Below are 17,993 nucleotides of genomic sequence, written 5' to 3'. Positions count from 1 at the left end.
TAAATCTATATAAACATGATTGTCCACTTACAAAATACAATTACTCATTGTTTGCTCATTACTCATCGCTAACGAATGGAGCTCTCCATGGTGCTGAACCTGTGTTGACTCATTTTGGCCACTAATTAGCCATTGTTGCCAAGTTAGTCGGCTCTAATGACCTAATTCAGAAATCCAGCTCCATCAGGTCACCCGCATGGGTGCTTTTTACACTTCCTGAAAGATTTAGCACGATCGCCAATAAAATGGCATAGCTGTGGACGAACACACAGACACTTCGCATTCTTATAGGATGCTACTTGAGCTGCTCTGCAGCGCTGTCTGAATACTTATTCTTTAAAAAACTTTAAACCACCCACATCACATCTTGGTCCTCCTGGTAGGTGGTTAGCACTCAGCCTGTGACTTCGGGATTGGAAAGTGCCGGTTGTGACATCATAATGTTAAAGTGACATCATGTCAACAGTGACATCATCAGTGGGAAGCAGGGATGCCGATGTCACAATGGCTCTGCGAGTGTGAAGGCCTAAAAACATAAAATATCGCTGTCATTCCAAACCCCTGAAAGGTGTTTTGGCAAATTCTGGAGGCGTTTGGAGCAACGGTGCGCCTTGCAACAGACAGCTCTCCAATTATAGTATTCTGAACTGAATGAGACCATGTAGCTTACATAACACACAATAGTTTGTTTTTAATTTCTTAATCATACATACTGTACATCTAAAATAATTATTTATAATCACAATTAAAACAAAAATATTGCATTATAATTTAACCCATGTAATCAGTCAGGTGGTAGATATTCAACATACAGTATGAATGCATGCCAACAGATACATAATGCTCTCCCTCACATCTTTAACAACCATTAAAACCTTCAATCCAAAAAGCTACTCAAACAAGTATTCATCTTCTGCTACTCGTCTCTCGCTCTCCCACTTTATTTGATATTCTACCTATAGTTCCCCGTATGCCTCAGAGGAACAAACTAACAACAATGTCATTTAAGAGTATGAACTAAGTCTGATCTTCATTCATTGACATTACTGCAAGGCTCTTGGTTTTAGGCACCGATTCCACTGATGAAGAACTGCTTGCCCACATGTTCATACATACATTATGCTTGCATAAAACAAATAGATTCAGCCCATAATGCTAGAAGATAAATTAGTTAACCTAGTAAATGTAAATTCAACGGAGAGTGATGACCACTGCATATAGTTATGGTGTTTAATGTATGAACGTGGACAAATCAAACCAGACAGGATTCCATGTTCTGCCATCTGAGTTCCCAAAAATACTTACTCTGCAGTATAAAATCTTTTGTTGGCAGACTGGCTGGTCAGTCAAGAGTTAATACAGTACCTTCAACAAGTTCTGCATAACTGGTACTTCTGGCCATAGTTCTGAATGTAGGCTGTATCACCCCACTACCATAGGGCATCATGGGAGCACAACAGCAGCTAGTTCGTATAGATTTTGAACTTGTCACCACTCTGTGTGGGCTTGAGTTTGCCTCGACTGTTGTCACAAATAGCGATATTCCATTGAACATGAAGGCTGCATGAAAGGCTGATGCAATGTCAGTTTGTTACCGGAAGGGCCTGAAGAAATCCACAGAGGCAAGCACACCATGGATTAGGCGAGAAGCAGAGGAGCGCACTAGTAGTGGGCGAGGAAAGAAAACAGGGATGCAGTCATTGTTCATTGCCGAGAGGGGTCAAGGCTAGCCGCTCGGCCCCAGCTGCAGCCTCTCCTGCTTATGCTTATCCAGCCACTGTAAGATCTGTTGTTTGAGTTCCCTGTTTGGCCTGATCTGGTCCATGGTAAGAGGACTGCGGTTGAATGGGTCTGTCTGGTCACTACAAGGAGAAAACAGTGGATGGTTGGTTACTTATTTGACTAATGCACATCACATCATACTCTTAAGTTGAACCTGTGATTCTGAGTAATGTGTCAGACGTTTGTTAGACCAAAGGCACAGACATTTCTTTGCTTAAGGAAAAATAAATTAGTAGTGACCACATTAATAACATGTAAAAATAAATCGAATAAATCTAAATACTAAATAAATCTAGTTCTTTTCACACTGTAAGCAGCACTCCGCCTGCCTACCCCCGTACAGGCAGATAAGCATTCCGTGAGTAAATGCGTGGTAAGTAGGGTTGTGCGATGTCACCTAAATAACCATCGCGATGGTTCCACAGTGAAACATTGCGATGGACGATGGCATCGTCGTTGACGGGGGGTGGGGTTAATTAAAGATTTATGAAGTCCATGCGGTGCCATTTGGCTGCGCCACTGCAATGTACGTTCACGTTTACAACAGGACAGCTGAGCTCTACATGTCATGAGAGACCAGCGGGCTTGGATAGGCTACTACTACAGCACAGAGCCAGGTGATTCAAACAGTAGGCTATCACTATATTGAAAGGCGCAAAACAATCAAACGTTAACGTTACAGAACGTGACCAACAACGTGTGTGTGTTTAATTTAACTAGTTGGCAGAAAAGGGGCAGAATTACTCGCAGCTAACGTTAGATTTGTGTGGGCTCAGTTTTGAACCTAACATTAGGTTACGTTAAGGAGAGATAGAAACACAGCAGCAGGCAGCCTACACAGTATGTAATGGAGAGAGTTCTTGGAAACAGGCGAGTTGAATTCACAGTTGAAGACTTGTAACATTACTCATATTGGGTTGAAAACCGACTTCTGCTTATCTTCTCTTCCTCTCCGCTTTACCACTTCTCTGAACTGGGGATAAGGTAGGCTTTGCCGCTTGTTTAATGCCGCCCGTGCGTGCCCCGTGTGTCGCGGTTGAGTGGAGTTAGCCTTTTTTATTATTAAATCTGCCAAATTTTAATTCGAACAGATAATCACGATGGTCCAATGTAGAAGGGTCAGAGGTCGATGGGGGTCGGCCCATCGACTATGGTCGATGCCATCGTCCATGGTGCCAACCCTAGTGGTAAGTAACCATGGATACATTAGCATAGTCATAACTTTATAGCCTAGCGCAAGTTAAAACTATAAGTACCTCTGCGACCAGATATGCGAATTTCTGTTTTCTGTGGACCAACCAACAGAGTGACTTATAGAGCTGCTGGCCATGGTGGACGCAGCCAAAAAGTTAAAAACCATTAAACTCTGTGAGTGAGATAAGCACGACCGCAACAGTTCCACAGGATCACTCTGCCTGTCAGAATGCCCGCGGGGGCCTCCCCACCTGACCGCTCATCTCTCATTGAAAATGAATTGCTAGGCGTGTGCTATCAATCGCTCCCCATCTTAAAAGACCATGATGTTAGCCACTGGAGATTCTATGCTGTAGTAAGATACTAGCCCTTTTTACACAGAGATCCTATTGTCATAATGAATGCTCTATTGCCATAATGAAGGCTCGCCATGAAGCCGGCTTTGCCTTTTTACACACAACCAAACATCATAATGCTGCCCCCGGTGTGTGCTTTTAGATAGCATGCTATACAACAGTGGTTCTCAAGCGGGGGATCGGGACCCCCGGGGGTCATCATGGGTTGCTGATGGGTTGGGCAGCGGCGGGACGGGGGGTCGCGAACCCCAGCCTAAAGCTTTTTGGGGGTCGCGACTCAAAAAGGGTGAGAACAACTGATGTAAAACATATGTGTTGGGCAGCTTTCTAAACAATAACAAGCTGTTTTGCCAGCCTTTCTAATAACAGGCCAATGAGTCCTGAAGTGTTTCAGGACTTAGGGAAAGTAGGAAGTACGGTAACTGACCTGAGTAGATGTCTTGCTATGGTTGAGCGGTCTACTGTCACATTGGAGGATGGGAGTAGAACAGGATCCAGCATGAGGGTGGACATGATGGGGTCCAAGAACTCATCTGGGGCATCTGAGTATGTCTCCTCTTCCTGCTGCTGTCTGTCTGCATGGGACTGAAACAGAGAGGCAGGAAGATGGATTATCTACTTTTTATCTACATGCTTTCCCCTTATTCCCTACTGTACACATTTTAAAAGTGGACTGCAAAACATCTAGTCGTAAAACAAAATATGAATTCTAGTCATACCTCTGGCAACTAAATATGAATTCTAGTTGAATTTCTGGCAAAAGGATGGTAACGGTTTCCAAGTCAAATTCTACCTTGATTTTGTCAGCAAGGAGTCCAAAGCCCACAATCATGTCTCCAGGCTTGTTGATCTTCTTCAGGACCCGAACAGTCTGAGAGAAGAGGGTAGGAGAGTACGATCGGCCATCTTTAGGGACTGTAGCACAGAAGTTCTCTTCGTCACTACCAAAGACAAAGAAACATTATTAATTATTATTTTGGAAACCAGAACAGTGGCTTATTTATTATATGTACTCAATTAAATCTATGAAACGTATAACATTGTATATTTGCAGCACATATACTGCAGGTGTGTACGGTAATGTGCAACTGTATTTTTTTCTTCAAGAGAACATGGCACCAATAAAGAAATAAGGTATGGAAGTTTGGAACAAAGATTAAAAAGAGAACAAATATCTAACCATTAGAAAAAATATCTTCTAACCATTCGGTGTAAAGAACACTTTCCCCCTTTGATCATCCAATTCAGTTTGAGAAACATACCCCAGGTTCAAGTAGATGGTGCAGATGTCTGAGACGAGCTGCTGAGGTTTGAAGTCAAACTCACTGAAGTCCTTGACCTTTAGGGCACCCATCTTGGGTCCCACCAGGTGCTGCAGGAAGTAGTTAAGCATGGAGATGATCCTCTCAGCCAGGAACGGGTGCACAAAGATGCCCTTGATCTCTGGGAGGGAGGAATAAAGGGGAGGGGGGGATGAAGATAACCTTGAATTACATTGACTAATGAACAGGATTACATGGAACTATCCTTCCTGGCTGACCTGAGGTGAGGAAGGCCAGCGTGCCGATGGTCTCGTTGGACATGATGTTGTGGAAGCGTCCCAGCTGTCCGAACATCTGCAGGCTGGACTCCTTCTCTCTTCGGGCGTCAGCAGCCAGACCCTCCCATTCCCCTCGATCCCGCTCGAGCTGCAGAAGCTTGATTTTACTCAGGTACTACAAACAAACAAAAAGAAGGAAAAGAAAAGAAAAGAAAGCATTCTTATTATTTTGATCTTAAACTGAGCCCATGAAAACATCTGAGGTCAGAGAGAGAGAGAGAGAGAGAGAGATTGTATGGCCCTGGTCTGAGTAAGAAGGAAACATTACTAAGACTCAAGAAATGAAATAAGACGAGATGTAAATGAATGCCACCTCTACACACGACACTTGGATATAGTACAGTGTATTGCATATTGATGATGTCCATTGTCTGGCATTTTGCTCTGTTACTTTATTCTATTCTTTTATTTATACTTACAGTGGACACCTCAAATGTGTTACACTACAACCCACATTTCCCTATGGGAAAAAATAAAGTTGCTATTCGATTCCATTGATTCTACATTTTTGGGCAAATTCGTTTTCATCAATAGTCATCATATAGTAAAGTATAGTAATCATAGTGCTATGCAATGACAAAATTGTTAGATGTTTCCCTCTTTGTGTCCAGTATTGTGTGTGGTGCTTATGAATACAGTTCCTGAAATGCTAAAGTAGCATATACCAGCCACTAAAGACACAGTGTTCTAAAGCATTAGTATCCACGACAGCAAATTGAATAAATATTGGGCAAACAGATGTGAAAATTGGTACCAATCTGCTCATTGCCCAGTGGTAACTTGATTGAGGAGCTTACTTGCCAAAAGTCTGTCTATCTATACTTTACTACATTTTTTATGAACTCCCAAAAGTGTCACAGTCTCACCTGAATAGCCTCATCCAGTAGGAAGATGGCATCATTCATCAGCAGGTTGAGGTACCGCAGGAACAGAGGGGGGTTCATGGCCTCCAGGTTCTCAGATGCATAGACAGCCAGACACTGAAAGAGAGACATTCAACAAGACGAATAGCACATTGGCATAAATCTGATTGATAAATTACTCTTTTCAGATATAGAATCACATTGACGTTAATTGTGTATTCTTAATTGACTTTCTTAATTATTCCTACTGAGGGTCGCAGCCTATCCATGCTTTGAGATGCACCCTAACCATCACACTCTCATTCACAGTTCTTGACAATTTACTTTACAGTCTACAATCAACCTGACTTGCATGTCTTTGGACTGAGAGAGAAAAGTGACGCAAAACATGGAAGAACAATCATGCAAACTGCCTGGCCAGGAATCAAACTCTGCACTCTTAAATTAAAATTATATAACAAAATCATCTGATGAGGTATTTATTACCTTGATACTCTCTCTGTAGCTTTCTTTGCCCCACATGTACTTGAGGATGGGATACATGGGTCTTCTGTAGTTGAATTTCTGTTCAAACTGGTGAGGATCACCTGAGAGGGGGGGGGGACCCAAATAAAATCAACTGTGCTTCATTGCTATCTGCTGCAATCTAACATTTGTCTTTAGTTCTTTCCACTTCCTCCTCCTCTCTTGAAACATAACATAAACCTGGATCTGAGCAGACCCTGGAAACTCAGACCCAGATTCAAATTGAACCTCTAGTGTGTCTGGTTCAAGTCCCTTCCCACAGAATGAGTTAAATAATGGGTTTTGGTGAGACTGTAGTATCATTAAAGCCAAACCCCCAAAGCAGTTACCAGCTGCACAGTAACAATAAAACATCTTATATAATAATACAACCATGTCCCTCACCAGTGAACTCAATGTCTACGAACACAGTGATGAGGGCCTCAGCCAGCTGAGGCGCGTGTCTGTAGGTACAGAAGACTCTCTCTCGCTGGAACATGATTGGCTGAGCAGCACTGGAAGCCACAGGCTCCATGTGGGGCATCACCGCCTCTAGGACCTCTGCCAGCTTTGCCCGTAAGTGTGGGTTCTTCATCCTATTGAAGAGGCAGGGTGGGAAGGTTAGGAACAATAAGTGAGCACTTCAAGATGCCCTGCATCTGATAAGCCCCACTGGGCCCACAGGTCTTCCTTTCATCACACCTGACAACTGACTCCAATCCCCAACACGGCACTACAAATCTCTGGTCTTGTACCTCTCTACGTTGCCCATGAAGACTGTGATGAAGTTGAGTGTCTGCTCCAGACTTTCAGCAGACGACTCCAAAACCTCGTCTGCAAATCGACGCAGGAAGATGAAAAAATCTCCCAAGTTCTCTGCAAAAAACTCTGAGAGACAGGAAAAGGCTTATTTATTTATTTACATTAAAGACTTATTTAATGACTGCAATGCTGAGAATATTCAACATAAACAAACAACTAACTGACTTCTACTACATTGCAAAATATTTAAATTCTCTACCCCACGGCTAGGCTTTTTGTTTGGGACCTACCTGGTACATAGCACAGCATACTACTCTGTAGGGAAGCCAGGGGGAAGGTGAGTGGTAAATGTTCAGGCCCCTGGTTTCCCAGGCCCAGCTGAACCAGGAGAGCACCAGAGGAGGCTTGGAGGTTCAGGCAGCATTGCAGCATGGCAGGCTGTGTGGCCGCAGCTTTGGTAGAGAGGTAAACGATCATTAGACGCTCAAACTGCTCCAGGAGCTGCTCCGACGTCGAGCTGCCTGTTCGCTGGGCTTCCTGCCATGTGACCTGGAGCCGGTGGAGAGACTGGTTCATCTTCACCATCTGCTCGTGGAGTCTGCGCATGCACATGCAGACAGGTGGACCACAAAAACATGACAAACAAACAAATAACACAAAAAGAAGAGACACAAACACAGGTCAATGTAGACATATGGTGGAGACATGAGGAATAGTATACTATAGTTGTGGTGGGAGCTCTGAAACTGTGCTGCCTTCAAGTAACGAAAGTACCCCAGCTTCTCTTGAACTTCTTTACGGAAGATCTGAGCATGTTTGTGTTTTTGTGTGTGTTTTTGCACCTGTGGAAGCCGAGGTGCAGGGTGAGTTGTGTGAGGATGAGGTTTTCAGTCAGCAGGCTGTAGGACTGGGCAGACTCCACTGGCTGATGAGGGGGCGCAGGGACCAGACAGGTTTCCTTGTCGAGACCTGGTGCAGGAGATAAGTCGTCCTTTAGTCACATAATTGAGAATGTTCTACCTGAAAATCCTACTGCCATAAATTAAAAAAAATCTGAATTGCTGCACTAGCATTAAAATGGTTACATAAAATTAAAGGGAAAACAAATTAACACATTGACTGCCAGCCGTTTTTTTTTTTGCTGTAGGTAGCTTTTGCCAAGCCGTTTTTTTGAGGATTCTGGCTCATTTTACAAGAGCCGAGGATTCTTTTCTGCTTGGAGTTTGTCAACACAAAGTTCACAAAAGTACTAATAGAATGTGTGCTTTCTCTGTCTAAAAGAGTTAGTTTGTAGAGTTAGTAGTTATGTAGATATTAGCCGTTGAGTACAGCATGGTTTTAGCGTCTGAGAGTGAAAGCTGAGATAATCGCAGTTTTGTGAAATTCAATCAAACAGGCAGAACAGTCACTTTAACCATTTATTTTTGGCATCAGTGAGAGATCAGACATCCAAACAATATAGTTCCGAACGCCCTCTCCTTCAACTCCTCCCTCCGTGGGCGTGTCTAGTGGCTTTCAGCCTGCGTTTGTCACAAGCGAGTGCTCTGCTGCTGGGAGTTTGAGCAGCCTCCCTCCCTGGCAGCGAGTTTGAGCAGCCTCCCTCCCTGGCAGCGAGTGTGGATAGGTCTCACTCGTCTCTTGGGTTTGAGAGCCCCGATGAAGCCCCGTGCGACTCTAGGCTTTATGCTGCCCACACAGTCCATTTCTGGAACCCCCCACCGCAGCAGCGCGAAAGCGTCCCCGCCTACAGTATCTTCTTGAGGCTCGTTCGTTGAGGCTCGTTCGTTTCTGACTGTAAAATCGCCAAGCCATTTCCTTGAGAATGGAGGAAGCAGCCGCGGGAGGCGGCTGCTTTTGGTTGACTTTATCTCTGTCGGGAGAGGACCGTCGCCACCTAGCTGGTCGGTAAAATAGATTATACACATTCAATACTTCCAATATCTCCATAGGAGACGCGGGGGGCATTGATCCACGTAGCACCGTCAAAAAAAAAAAAATCGATTTTTTTTTGACGTATTAATACGTCAATGGCAGTGAACCGCTGGATTTCTTTTGACGTATATATACGTCAGTGGCAGTCAACGTGTTAAAAGTGGTGACAGGGAATATCTGTGACTCTTTCATGCTTTTTCACAGACATATTCACCTCTGGCATGCACGTTGCGATTGCGCCTCTCTTCTTCGCTCAGCTCCTTGAGTGCGCAGTAGGAGGGGTTGAAGGTGAGTAGTTTGGGCGAACGTGGCCGACAGAAGGGCTGGCACAGCTTTAGCAGTGCTGCACCCAAGTTTAGGAAGAAAGCATCTGAGGCGTACATCTGGAAGAAGATCTCGGGCATCTGATTGGCCCATATCTTGGTACGGCCAGCATTGGCCTGCAGACAGCCACCCAACCAAGAGAGGAGCAGGTGGCGCGTCTCGCCGGGGCGCTGAAGCAGGTTCTTCAGGATCTGGTGCAGCTTGTCATGGAACTGGCCCATAAACTGAACAGCAAGGGAAGTAAAGATCATTAACCCTATACAATGTCAATACATTTGCAAGATGCACACCCTTGCATAGTTACAAGTTGAAAAGACATAAATACTGACAAGCCAGTGGGTTTTGCGAATATTATTTTGAGAATAGATTGATATGGCATAAATGCACAAAAAATTTCTGAAGAACCATTTTTTGTGTAGTTCTCAGTATTGTAACTGTTTTTATTGGTACAAAAATATATATAGGTAGAGAACAGTATGTAGTATCAGAGTATTTCAAGCAACAATACAATACACATATTATGAAACAGAGCACAACCTTTACAAATCTTGCATAAACCCACCCCTCACACACCCACCCTCATCAAGTTCTCAGTATTTTATATCGAAGTGCAACACATTTTCTTTATGTTTAGCTGCGACCAATATAGGTTGGTCTGTCATAAAATTTTTAAAAGATGTGTGCTCATTTTCATCAACTAGCCTATATCTAGTGATTATCTATTTATATTGATCCCAAAATCACATTGAAATCAGTACTCCATAAATGAGATTACTTTATTAGAATCATTAAATTATTGTTATAGCACTAAATCTGCTTGGCTACTTTTGGCAGCTCACCTCAGTTTAGTCAAGGGAAAAAATAAATTACATCTCATGCCCCCAAAAAAACTGCATACTGATCTGATTCAAATTCATAATGAAAAAAGTATTAAAATGATTGTTTATTTAAACGACTCCATATCGTTCCAATCTAGCTCCAATTTAATTAAGCAATTTGTGGCTGAAAACCTCAAACTAAAGAGCATCTGTTCACCTGGTGGATGTTGGCCTCCTGGACCTTTGTCTCCTGTGCACTGGAACGGGAGGGGTTGAGGAAGTAGCCGTGACCCTCCACAACACCTGGGGTTTTCAGCAGGCAGGAGATACTCAGCACCGCCCCCAGGAGACTCTTCTGGTACTGCAAACCATTAGCTGGGTCTTTGGGCTGGATGTGTTCCACTAAAACCTACTTGTAGGAGCAGAGGAGAAGATGCAAAAAAATGTGGTGAGTGTGGGAAGGTTTTGACGTTTTTCTGCACTGAAATCACATCAACTTGAAAGTTGGATGGTACTCTGAAGGTCAGGTTACCACTATGAAATGTTGTGTGATTGCTCCATTGCACTGATGCTGTCAGTTACTCCTTTCGATCTGCAAGCAAAATGTTCTCCTGACCTTGGCAATATCTTTTTGGTGGCTGAAGTAGAGCAGCACATCTAGGTAGGAGTAGAGGAGAGGCTGGCACAGGTCCAAGTCATTGATGCGCCCCTGGAAGATATCAAGGACTGGTACTACCACCTCCCCGAAGGTACGCACCTCCTGGTCAGACAGCAGGCCAGCAATGACCTCCTCCACAAACTCCACCAACTCCTCTGGTTCTGAAATGCAGTGAAAACACTCAGGTTACAGCTTTATAAGAGATCGAGTAGAGAAGACTAGAGGAGAGGCTGCACCAAAGACAAAAGTGAAAACGAGAAGAACAGAATCTAATTTAGCCCAAACCAGGACCTACGTGCTCCACTGATGCCCTCCAGCAGCAGGTCCAGAAGCTGTTCATAGACGTTCTGGGTGGTGTAAATCTCGGGGGTGAGCAGAACCGTCCGCGTGTTCGACACTGTCAAGTTCTTACTGCGGACGGCAAACGGCAGCAGCTTCTCTCGTACTTTTGTCACCTGGTGCAGAGATGACGAAGAAATTAGGTTATTCCTGTGTTCCAATTACCAGGATTACCCACAATGAAGTGAGGAATACACACAGAAGGTGCTCTCTGAACAGCATTCTTTTCTTTACTTTACTTTATTGCATTTAGCAGACGCTTTTATCCAAAGCGACGTACAGAACATGATAAGAACGTAGAATAAAAGAACATAGTCAATATAAAAGTGCATAACAGTATACAAACACGGTGTGCAAACTGCATTAAAATTCAACTATCAAGCCGCACATTCAGCAACATCCAAACAATAACAATGTATAAAAGTCAGCATCAAGCCATTCATTCCACATCATACAGCAATAACATTCAACCAAAACTAATATAATTTCCATTCACATCCTTCTTAATCAATTTGATAGTGAACATAAAAGAGATGGGTCTTGAGTCTTTTTTTGAAGATGGGGAACGATTCTGCGGAACGGATGGAGTGGGGCAAATCGTTCCACCACCGGGGAACCACAGAGGAGAACAGACCGCTCCGTGACATGGGACTAGTTGGAGGGGGTAGTACCAGGAGTCTTTCATTAGCGGAGCGAAGTGAGCGGGATGGGGTGTAGAGATGGATGAGTGAGCTCAGGTAGGCAGGTGCTGTATTTGTTGCAATTTTGAAGGCGAGTGACAAGGCTTTAAATTTGATGCGGGCAGCTACGGGGAGCCAGTGGAGGGAAATGAGCAGGGGTGTGATGTGTGCTCTTTTGGGTTGGTTGAAAACAGTTCGAGCTGCCGTATTTTGGATCAACTGAAGGGGTTTGAATGTACTTGCGGGGAGGCCAGCCAGAAGGGCGTTACAGTAGTCAATCCGAGAAAAAACCAGTGCCTGAACCAGAAGTTGACAGGTGTGAATAGATAGATAAGGTATTTTCTAATGTAGGTACCCACCTCTTCCTTTGCTCTCTGGTAGCAAGCATAAAGGTAAGGGACAGCACATTTCTGCCCAGCATCCCGGTCAGCAGAGAGGTTCACAGCGCTGCATGAGGTCATGTAGATAAGCTGGTTTCCTGGCTCTAGTAGCAGCAGACGGTTAAATAGAGCCTGCAGGGCAGAGGGAAATATCACAGGCAGAACTCTGTCAGTATAAATTTGGCTCATTTGCTTCCTTTGTTGTGCTGCTGATTTAACTGTTGGGTGGCTCAGCCACACTTTTTGTTTCCAACCATCTAAAATAGAATGTGAAATAATGAAATCCACAAATCCCATGCCATCCCAAAACATGTTTATCTACTCGTCACTTCCTTGCATCTGAATGTATTCTGAACGCGTTTGTTGCTCTTGGTCTTTCTTGTAGTCCCATCCCTTCTCAAATTGCACCATTTGTTTAGTGCTTTACTGAGGGGATACAAACAAGACATTGGAAGAAAGGAGAGGTAAGATATTCCTGACAAAGAGCAGCTGACTGTGGACATGTCTCACTACAAGACTGAAGACATTCAACCTGTTCTATGTTGTCCATGTCGAGCCAGTCCTGCCCATCCAGATCTGCAGCCATCTCCTCCAGGTACACACAGCGAGGAGGGATCCCATTAACATCTCCTCTCAGACTGGGATCACCTACGGGTAACAATGAAACCAGGGTGCAGCTCAAATCATAGCTCAAAATAACAAAATATGAAATGAAATACGGGAATAATTGCAGTGTGAAATGAATAAACCCAACATTAGAATTCTGTTACCGAGGGTACAGAAGGATCAAATTCACAGCATGTATAGAAAACCCCAGGTAGAAAATAAATGACTTGTGTCTCTTATTTACTTCGCTCAGGTTTATATTCAGACAGACTCAGGTGGTCAAAGGGTTCATCAGAGGGCTTTTGAAAACACTCATTTCCGGATCATCGTGACTCATCTCCGTGCAGTCTCATCACTCGTCTCAGCGGTGAGCAGCTGCAGCCACCTCATCACTGGCCCAGGTCTCTGTACTGTCTAAAAGGGCGGTGAGTCATTCGTTTCTTACTGGAAACTTCAAATTACACTTTCAAGATGGACTGCACCCCAACACCACAAAGAACAATAGATGAGACTAGGCTGTTATTTAAAAAAAACTTTTACATCAGCAAGCACGTTTCTGTCAGTCTGATTGAGGCTGATGAAAGGGAGGAGGTGGTGGGCGTGGTATTCCTTGATGACATACACACAGACAGTGGATACTTTAAAACAGAGGTTCTCAAATGTTTTTCAGCCAAAGACCCCTTACAAGATAGAAAATATACCGAGGACCCCCTCATTCTGATTTGTGATTTTGGGCTAAGCTTAATTGTTTCCATGGTAACGTGCTCTACTTTTAAATTGATAGGTTTGTTAGATTAGAAGGTAATCGATGAACCATTTTAGATTTAAAGCATAAAATATTTTCGTTGAACTATGAAGCTTTTGCAAAAAGTATATATTTTTTTTTTTTTTTTTTCCTGACAAAATAAAAGTGGCAAAGTGCCACGGACCCCTGGGGGTCCCCGGACCGCCATTTGAGAACCACTGCTTTAAAACACCGATCAATTATCAGTCACTCTGCTGCTGCAATTGATTCCATCATGAAAGCGACTGCAACTGCTCAGCCTTAGTTAGGCAAACTCTACTACACCATCTACCTACCCAGCGGGTCACGCTGGGGCCGGACTTTGATGCTTCCGATATGAGACGATATTGGGTGATGGCAGGTGTTTCCTGCAGTCTTTTTACAGCGGCTTTATGTTTTTCAGACTTCCTATGCAACTTTAATGCCTTTATTCCCAACGTTTCTAATTTCAGCGTTTTCTTTAGTGTAGAGTCCAATACAGCTTTTATTTAAAACAGGTGTCATTCAAATAGAACTACAACATGCTAGCCTTGGGCCAATATCAGTTTGTCACCCTTCTAGCGTGGGGACATGTTTATCCAACACAAAATAGGCGTAGGGACTACAGCCCAAGCCAATCCGTGTCTGATCGAAAACATAATGAAAATCTCTGTCATAACAACTACAAAGCTTTATGGAAAACAGATTTGACAGCACTCGTCCCAAAAATGTAAGTTCAAAATTAGGCACAACTTGCCGCTCCACATTCTACATAATGGCCTAACTTATGGCCTAAGCTTCTGTCTCAGGTTCAAGATGAAACTCTGATTTCCCCCCCCCCCCTTTGACTCACTGTTGTCCAGTGTGATGAGGAATATCCGCTGGATCATGTGATTGACGTTGAGCTGTTCACACAGCTCTTGACGGGAGCGGAATGAGCGACTGATCTCTGCCACCGAGTCGTCATTGTCATCAATGCTGTCTGACACAGAGTTCTCCGACTCCGACTCGCTCTCTCCTGACTCCTCCACTGCAATCCAGGACACACAAGTTAAGTATACGGTAATAATTAATAATAATAATAATAATAAATTAATTAATTAATTAATTCATTAATTAAAGTCAGAAGAATGTTATCATGGGCTACACTGGTCATTAAAAGACCACAGCTGCTTCTTTAGCCTTGAAATTACCCAGCGAGCACAAAACGTTTTTTCAACGTTGATTTTTAGTTGAAATCTGGGTGATATTGGGTTTGAACGTCTAAGACCTAATTTCACCCTCTTTTCAACCGGCTAAAATGCGGTTACAACGTAAACGTGTAAAAAAACACAATTTGGTTCATCATATTGTTAAAACATTTGTTGTAGCTTGGAATAGAGGCAATATTGATAGTGTGTGGATTGGCATTTGTCCATTTTATTGTGTAACTGAGAGTTGAAATCTGGTCTATACGAAAACTACATTTCAACGCATTTTATGTCACATGAAATATCATAAATATGGGACTATATAGGCTATGTGGTGCCAGCAAAAAGCTTCCAGGACACAACTATGGTTAATAGTTTAGCGCAATACTATAAAATAATGAATTCAGTTCCTGCCGCAACGTGCATGCGCAAGTACTTAATTGCTAGCTATACTAACCGTGACTGACTAGACTAGACCAAAGCAAGTCTGCACCGGTCTGCACCAAGTGCGGAAGCTATGTTATTGTAACAGACTGTATACGAGGCTCTGTGTACCTCCTCAGTCTCTGGTGTTAAATGAAGTAACATCTGAAGCCATAGGCTACAGCCTATAGACAACACACACACACAACATAATTTTAGTCTGTTACATTAATATAATAGTCTCGTACACATCACATAAAATAACTTAACTCCCGATCGTCGACAATCATGTAGTCTACAAGTTGTGTGCGAGATAGAGTATATATGTGCCCAGCTCTCTATAGAGTATAAGAAAATCTATAGCTCAGCGCGGACTGGCTTGAATGTGGGAAAGCGGGGTTCGAATCCCGTGTGCCCTGCTGAATTTTTAATTTAAGAACCTGGTGAAATATGGTCTAAATCTGAACGTTCAATAAACGTCTGCAAATAGTGGGTGAAAAAACTTTCACTTTCAAACCTTCCTTGCACGTTTTTTCAACGTTGACCCTAAACGTTTTTTAAACGTCTTTTCAACCGAAAAATGCTCGCTGGGTACGTTATAAATTGTATTATAAGACCCCTGGGACTGACCAAATAAGCACTGGCTGTGGCGGTTAGTATTGGCTTGCAGACAATGTGACAACTCTACTCACATGGTGGTTGAGCAGACAGCTGTTGGGGTTTCTGGCCTGATGCGAACTGCTTGGCATCAGCCAGTGAGCCGAAGAGGGCAGCGAAGGGGTTGCAGGAGATGTTCTGGTTGTTGTTACCCTGGTCAGTCATCTCACTAGGGCTCCACACTCACTCCATCCAAGATAATTCTGCTGCTGTTACTGGGGCCCAAGATTCTGGCCCTGGGGAGAAGAAACATCGTAGAAGACGTAGGAGACAAAAGTGCAAAAAAATGTAACTGCAACAATCAAGTCAGGGATTAGTGAGCATGCATAAAGATTTTGCATAAATCACATCATCACGATGATTATCCCCATGATTATCATCATCATCACCCCACACACACACACACACACACACACACACACACACACATCATTCAGCAGCACACAGAGACAGCTAACCTGCACACCTCTTCATCATTAACAGCAAGCTAGTTGATCATTATTTATCACTTTGTACATTGTCTGGAAAAAATGATCAGATAGTTTTTTCCACAATTATACATAATACATGTCATTCGATTTCCGTGTCAATTATGAGAAAGTCAAGAGAGTTTTGAAGCAGTCATTTTATTGAAAGGGGTTATCGGTTGAATACAAGCGGAACGGGACTGACTGTCACTCATTAACGTTGCGGCTTGAGCAACTTTGATCGATGTCCACCTTTCAATCAGTACCTTGCAGTAATACGAGAATTTAGCTCATAATATGCTGAGGTGTCACCTGTTAAGGACGTTAGTAGCATTGAATGGTTAGTAGTAGCCTAGCACTACTAGTGTTGTAGTAGTAGCAGCGTTAGCTAGCTAGCAGGGTTAGCTAACGTGTAGAACAGCAAGCTAAGCTGTCATGGGATCAACGCGGCTGCATTTCAACATTATTTTCATAGACTACTTTAATGACCGAATGCATTTTGTAATCTACATCATATACACAGACTACAAAGGGTAGTGTCGTACCTGTTAGTTGAGTAAAAATGTGTGTTTTGGAAGAAAAATGCTTCTACGAAACCTATTAGCAGTTCCTCAGTAAATATAAATTGTAAACGTCATCAATGTGAGACGAGCAGGCTACAAGCACGCCCCCTATGTACAGAGCACGCCCATATGCGAATTCCTCTATCTATCTAAACAGCACCTCAAACAAACAACAGTCCAAAGGGCTCCTTCACCCACAGTGTAAAGTTTTGTTACACTGTGTGTATCAGACATCAGTTTTGGCCTCCTAGTCTGAACATGGCCAAGGGTTTACACTGTAAACCCTTCAGACTAGGAGGCCAAATCTGATTTGTGAACTTTAATGACCTATTAATGATTCTATCCAGATTGGTTTTATGAGTCTGGATGCTCCAAGTCTGATTTGTGTCACTTGTCCCAAACCACATGGAGGTAGTTTCCAATCTGCTTTCAACTGATGTGACTTCAGTGTGGACGGGCTGCTGATCACCCAAATCAGATTTGAGAGTGTCTTTTGCAGGGGGCGCGGACTTGAAGAGCAGAGAGCAGACATGCAAACACTGCCAGAAACATTGTATGTTGGCTCATTGGCTCATTGTATCTCGACACACAGATCCGACTTGAACACTTGCCCAAATCAGATTTGTGGCAGTGCAGACACTCACCAAATCAGATCATTTGGGAAACCAATCAAGATAATGATGATTAATGACTTTAATGCCTGTAATGTGAACATGGCCTTAGTAACACTGTTGCACCTTACTCAGACTACACCTTCTTTTACGACGATTCATGTGTCAGTTTAGGATCTAACTAACGCATTTGACAAGGAGACATAGATCACGGGATACAACCTATGACATTACTGATCAGTCTTGTCACAATGCCTCCTTGTGTGCGTGTGTGTGTGTGTGTGTGTGTGTGTGTGTGTGTGTGTGTGTGTGTGTGACATCACTGACCAGTCTTGTCACAATGCCTCCTTGTGTGTGTGTGTGTGTGTGTGTGTGTGTGTGTGTGTGTGTGTGTGCCCTTATGACATCACTTTTGACATCATCACTGATGACATCACATCATTAGCTAATTAGCCTAATTAAAAAATCCAGTTCCGTCAGGTCACCCACACTGGTGCCCTTTACACACCCTGAAGGTTTCA

General features: G+C 43.3%; 1 protein-coding gene across 1 annotated transcript; it reads right to left on the bottom strand.

The window, feature by feature from the left end:
* Positions 1-671: 671 nt before the first annotated feature.
* Positions 672-16,924, bottom strand: ube4a (ubiquitination factor E4A). The gene is made up of 20 exons (XM_083637267.1): positions 16,844-16,924; positions 15,867-16,067; positions 14,415-14,591; positions 12,725-12,840; positions 12,172-12,324; positions 11,089-11,248; positions 10,752-10,954; positions 10,353-10,544; positions 9,208-9,541; positions 7,904-8,030; positions 7,352-7,659; positions 7,055-7,187; positions 6,705-6,895; positions 6,282-6,382; positions 5,799-5,912; positions 4,873-5,047; positions 4,595-4,775; positions 4,126-4,273; positions 3,760-3,917; positions 672-1,862 (listed from the first exon to the last, which is right to left on the bottom strand). The coding sequence occupies exons 2-20, from the start codon at positions 15,994-15,996 to the stop codon at positions 1,727-1,729; spliced, it is 3,237 nt and encodes a 1,078-aa protein (XP_083493393.1). The 5' UTR covers positions 15,997-16,067; positions 16,844-16,924; the 3' UTR covers positions 672-1,726.
* Positions 16,925-17,993: the final 1,069 nt, after the last annotated feature.

Source organism: Poromitra crassiceps (genome assembly GCF_964638095.1).
Source record: "Poromitra crassiceps genome assembly, chromosome: 5".
Classification (NCBI taxonomy): domain Eukaryota; kingdom Metazoa; phylum Chordata; class Actinopteri; order Beryciformes; family Melamphaidae; genus Poromitra; species Poromitra crassiceps.
This window is presented reverse-complemented; position numbering and strand designations above follow the sequence as displayed.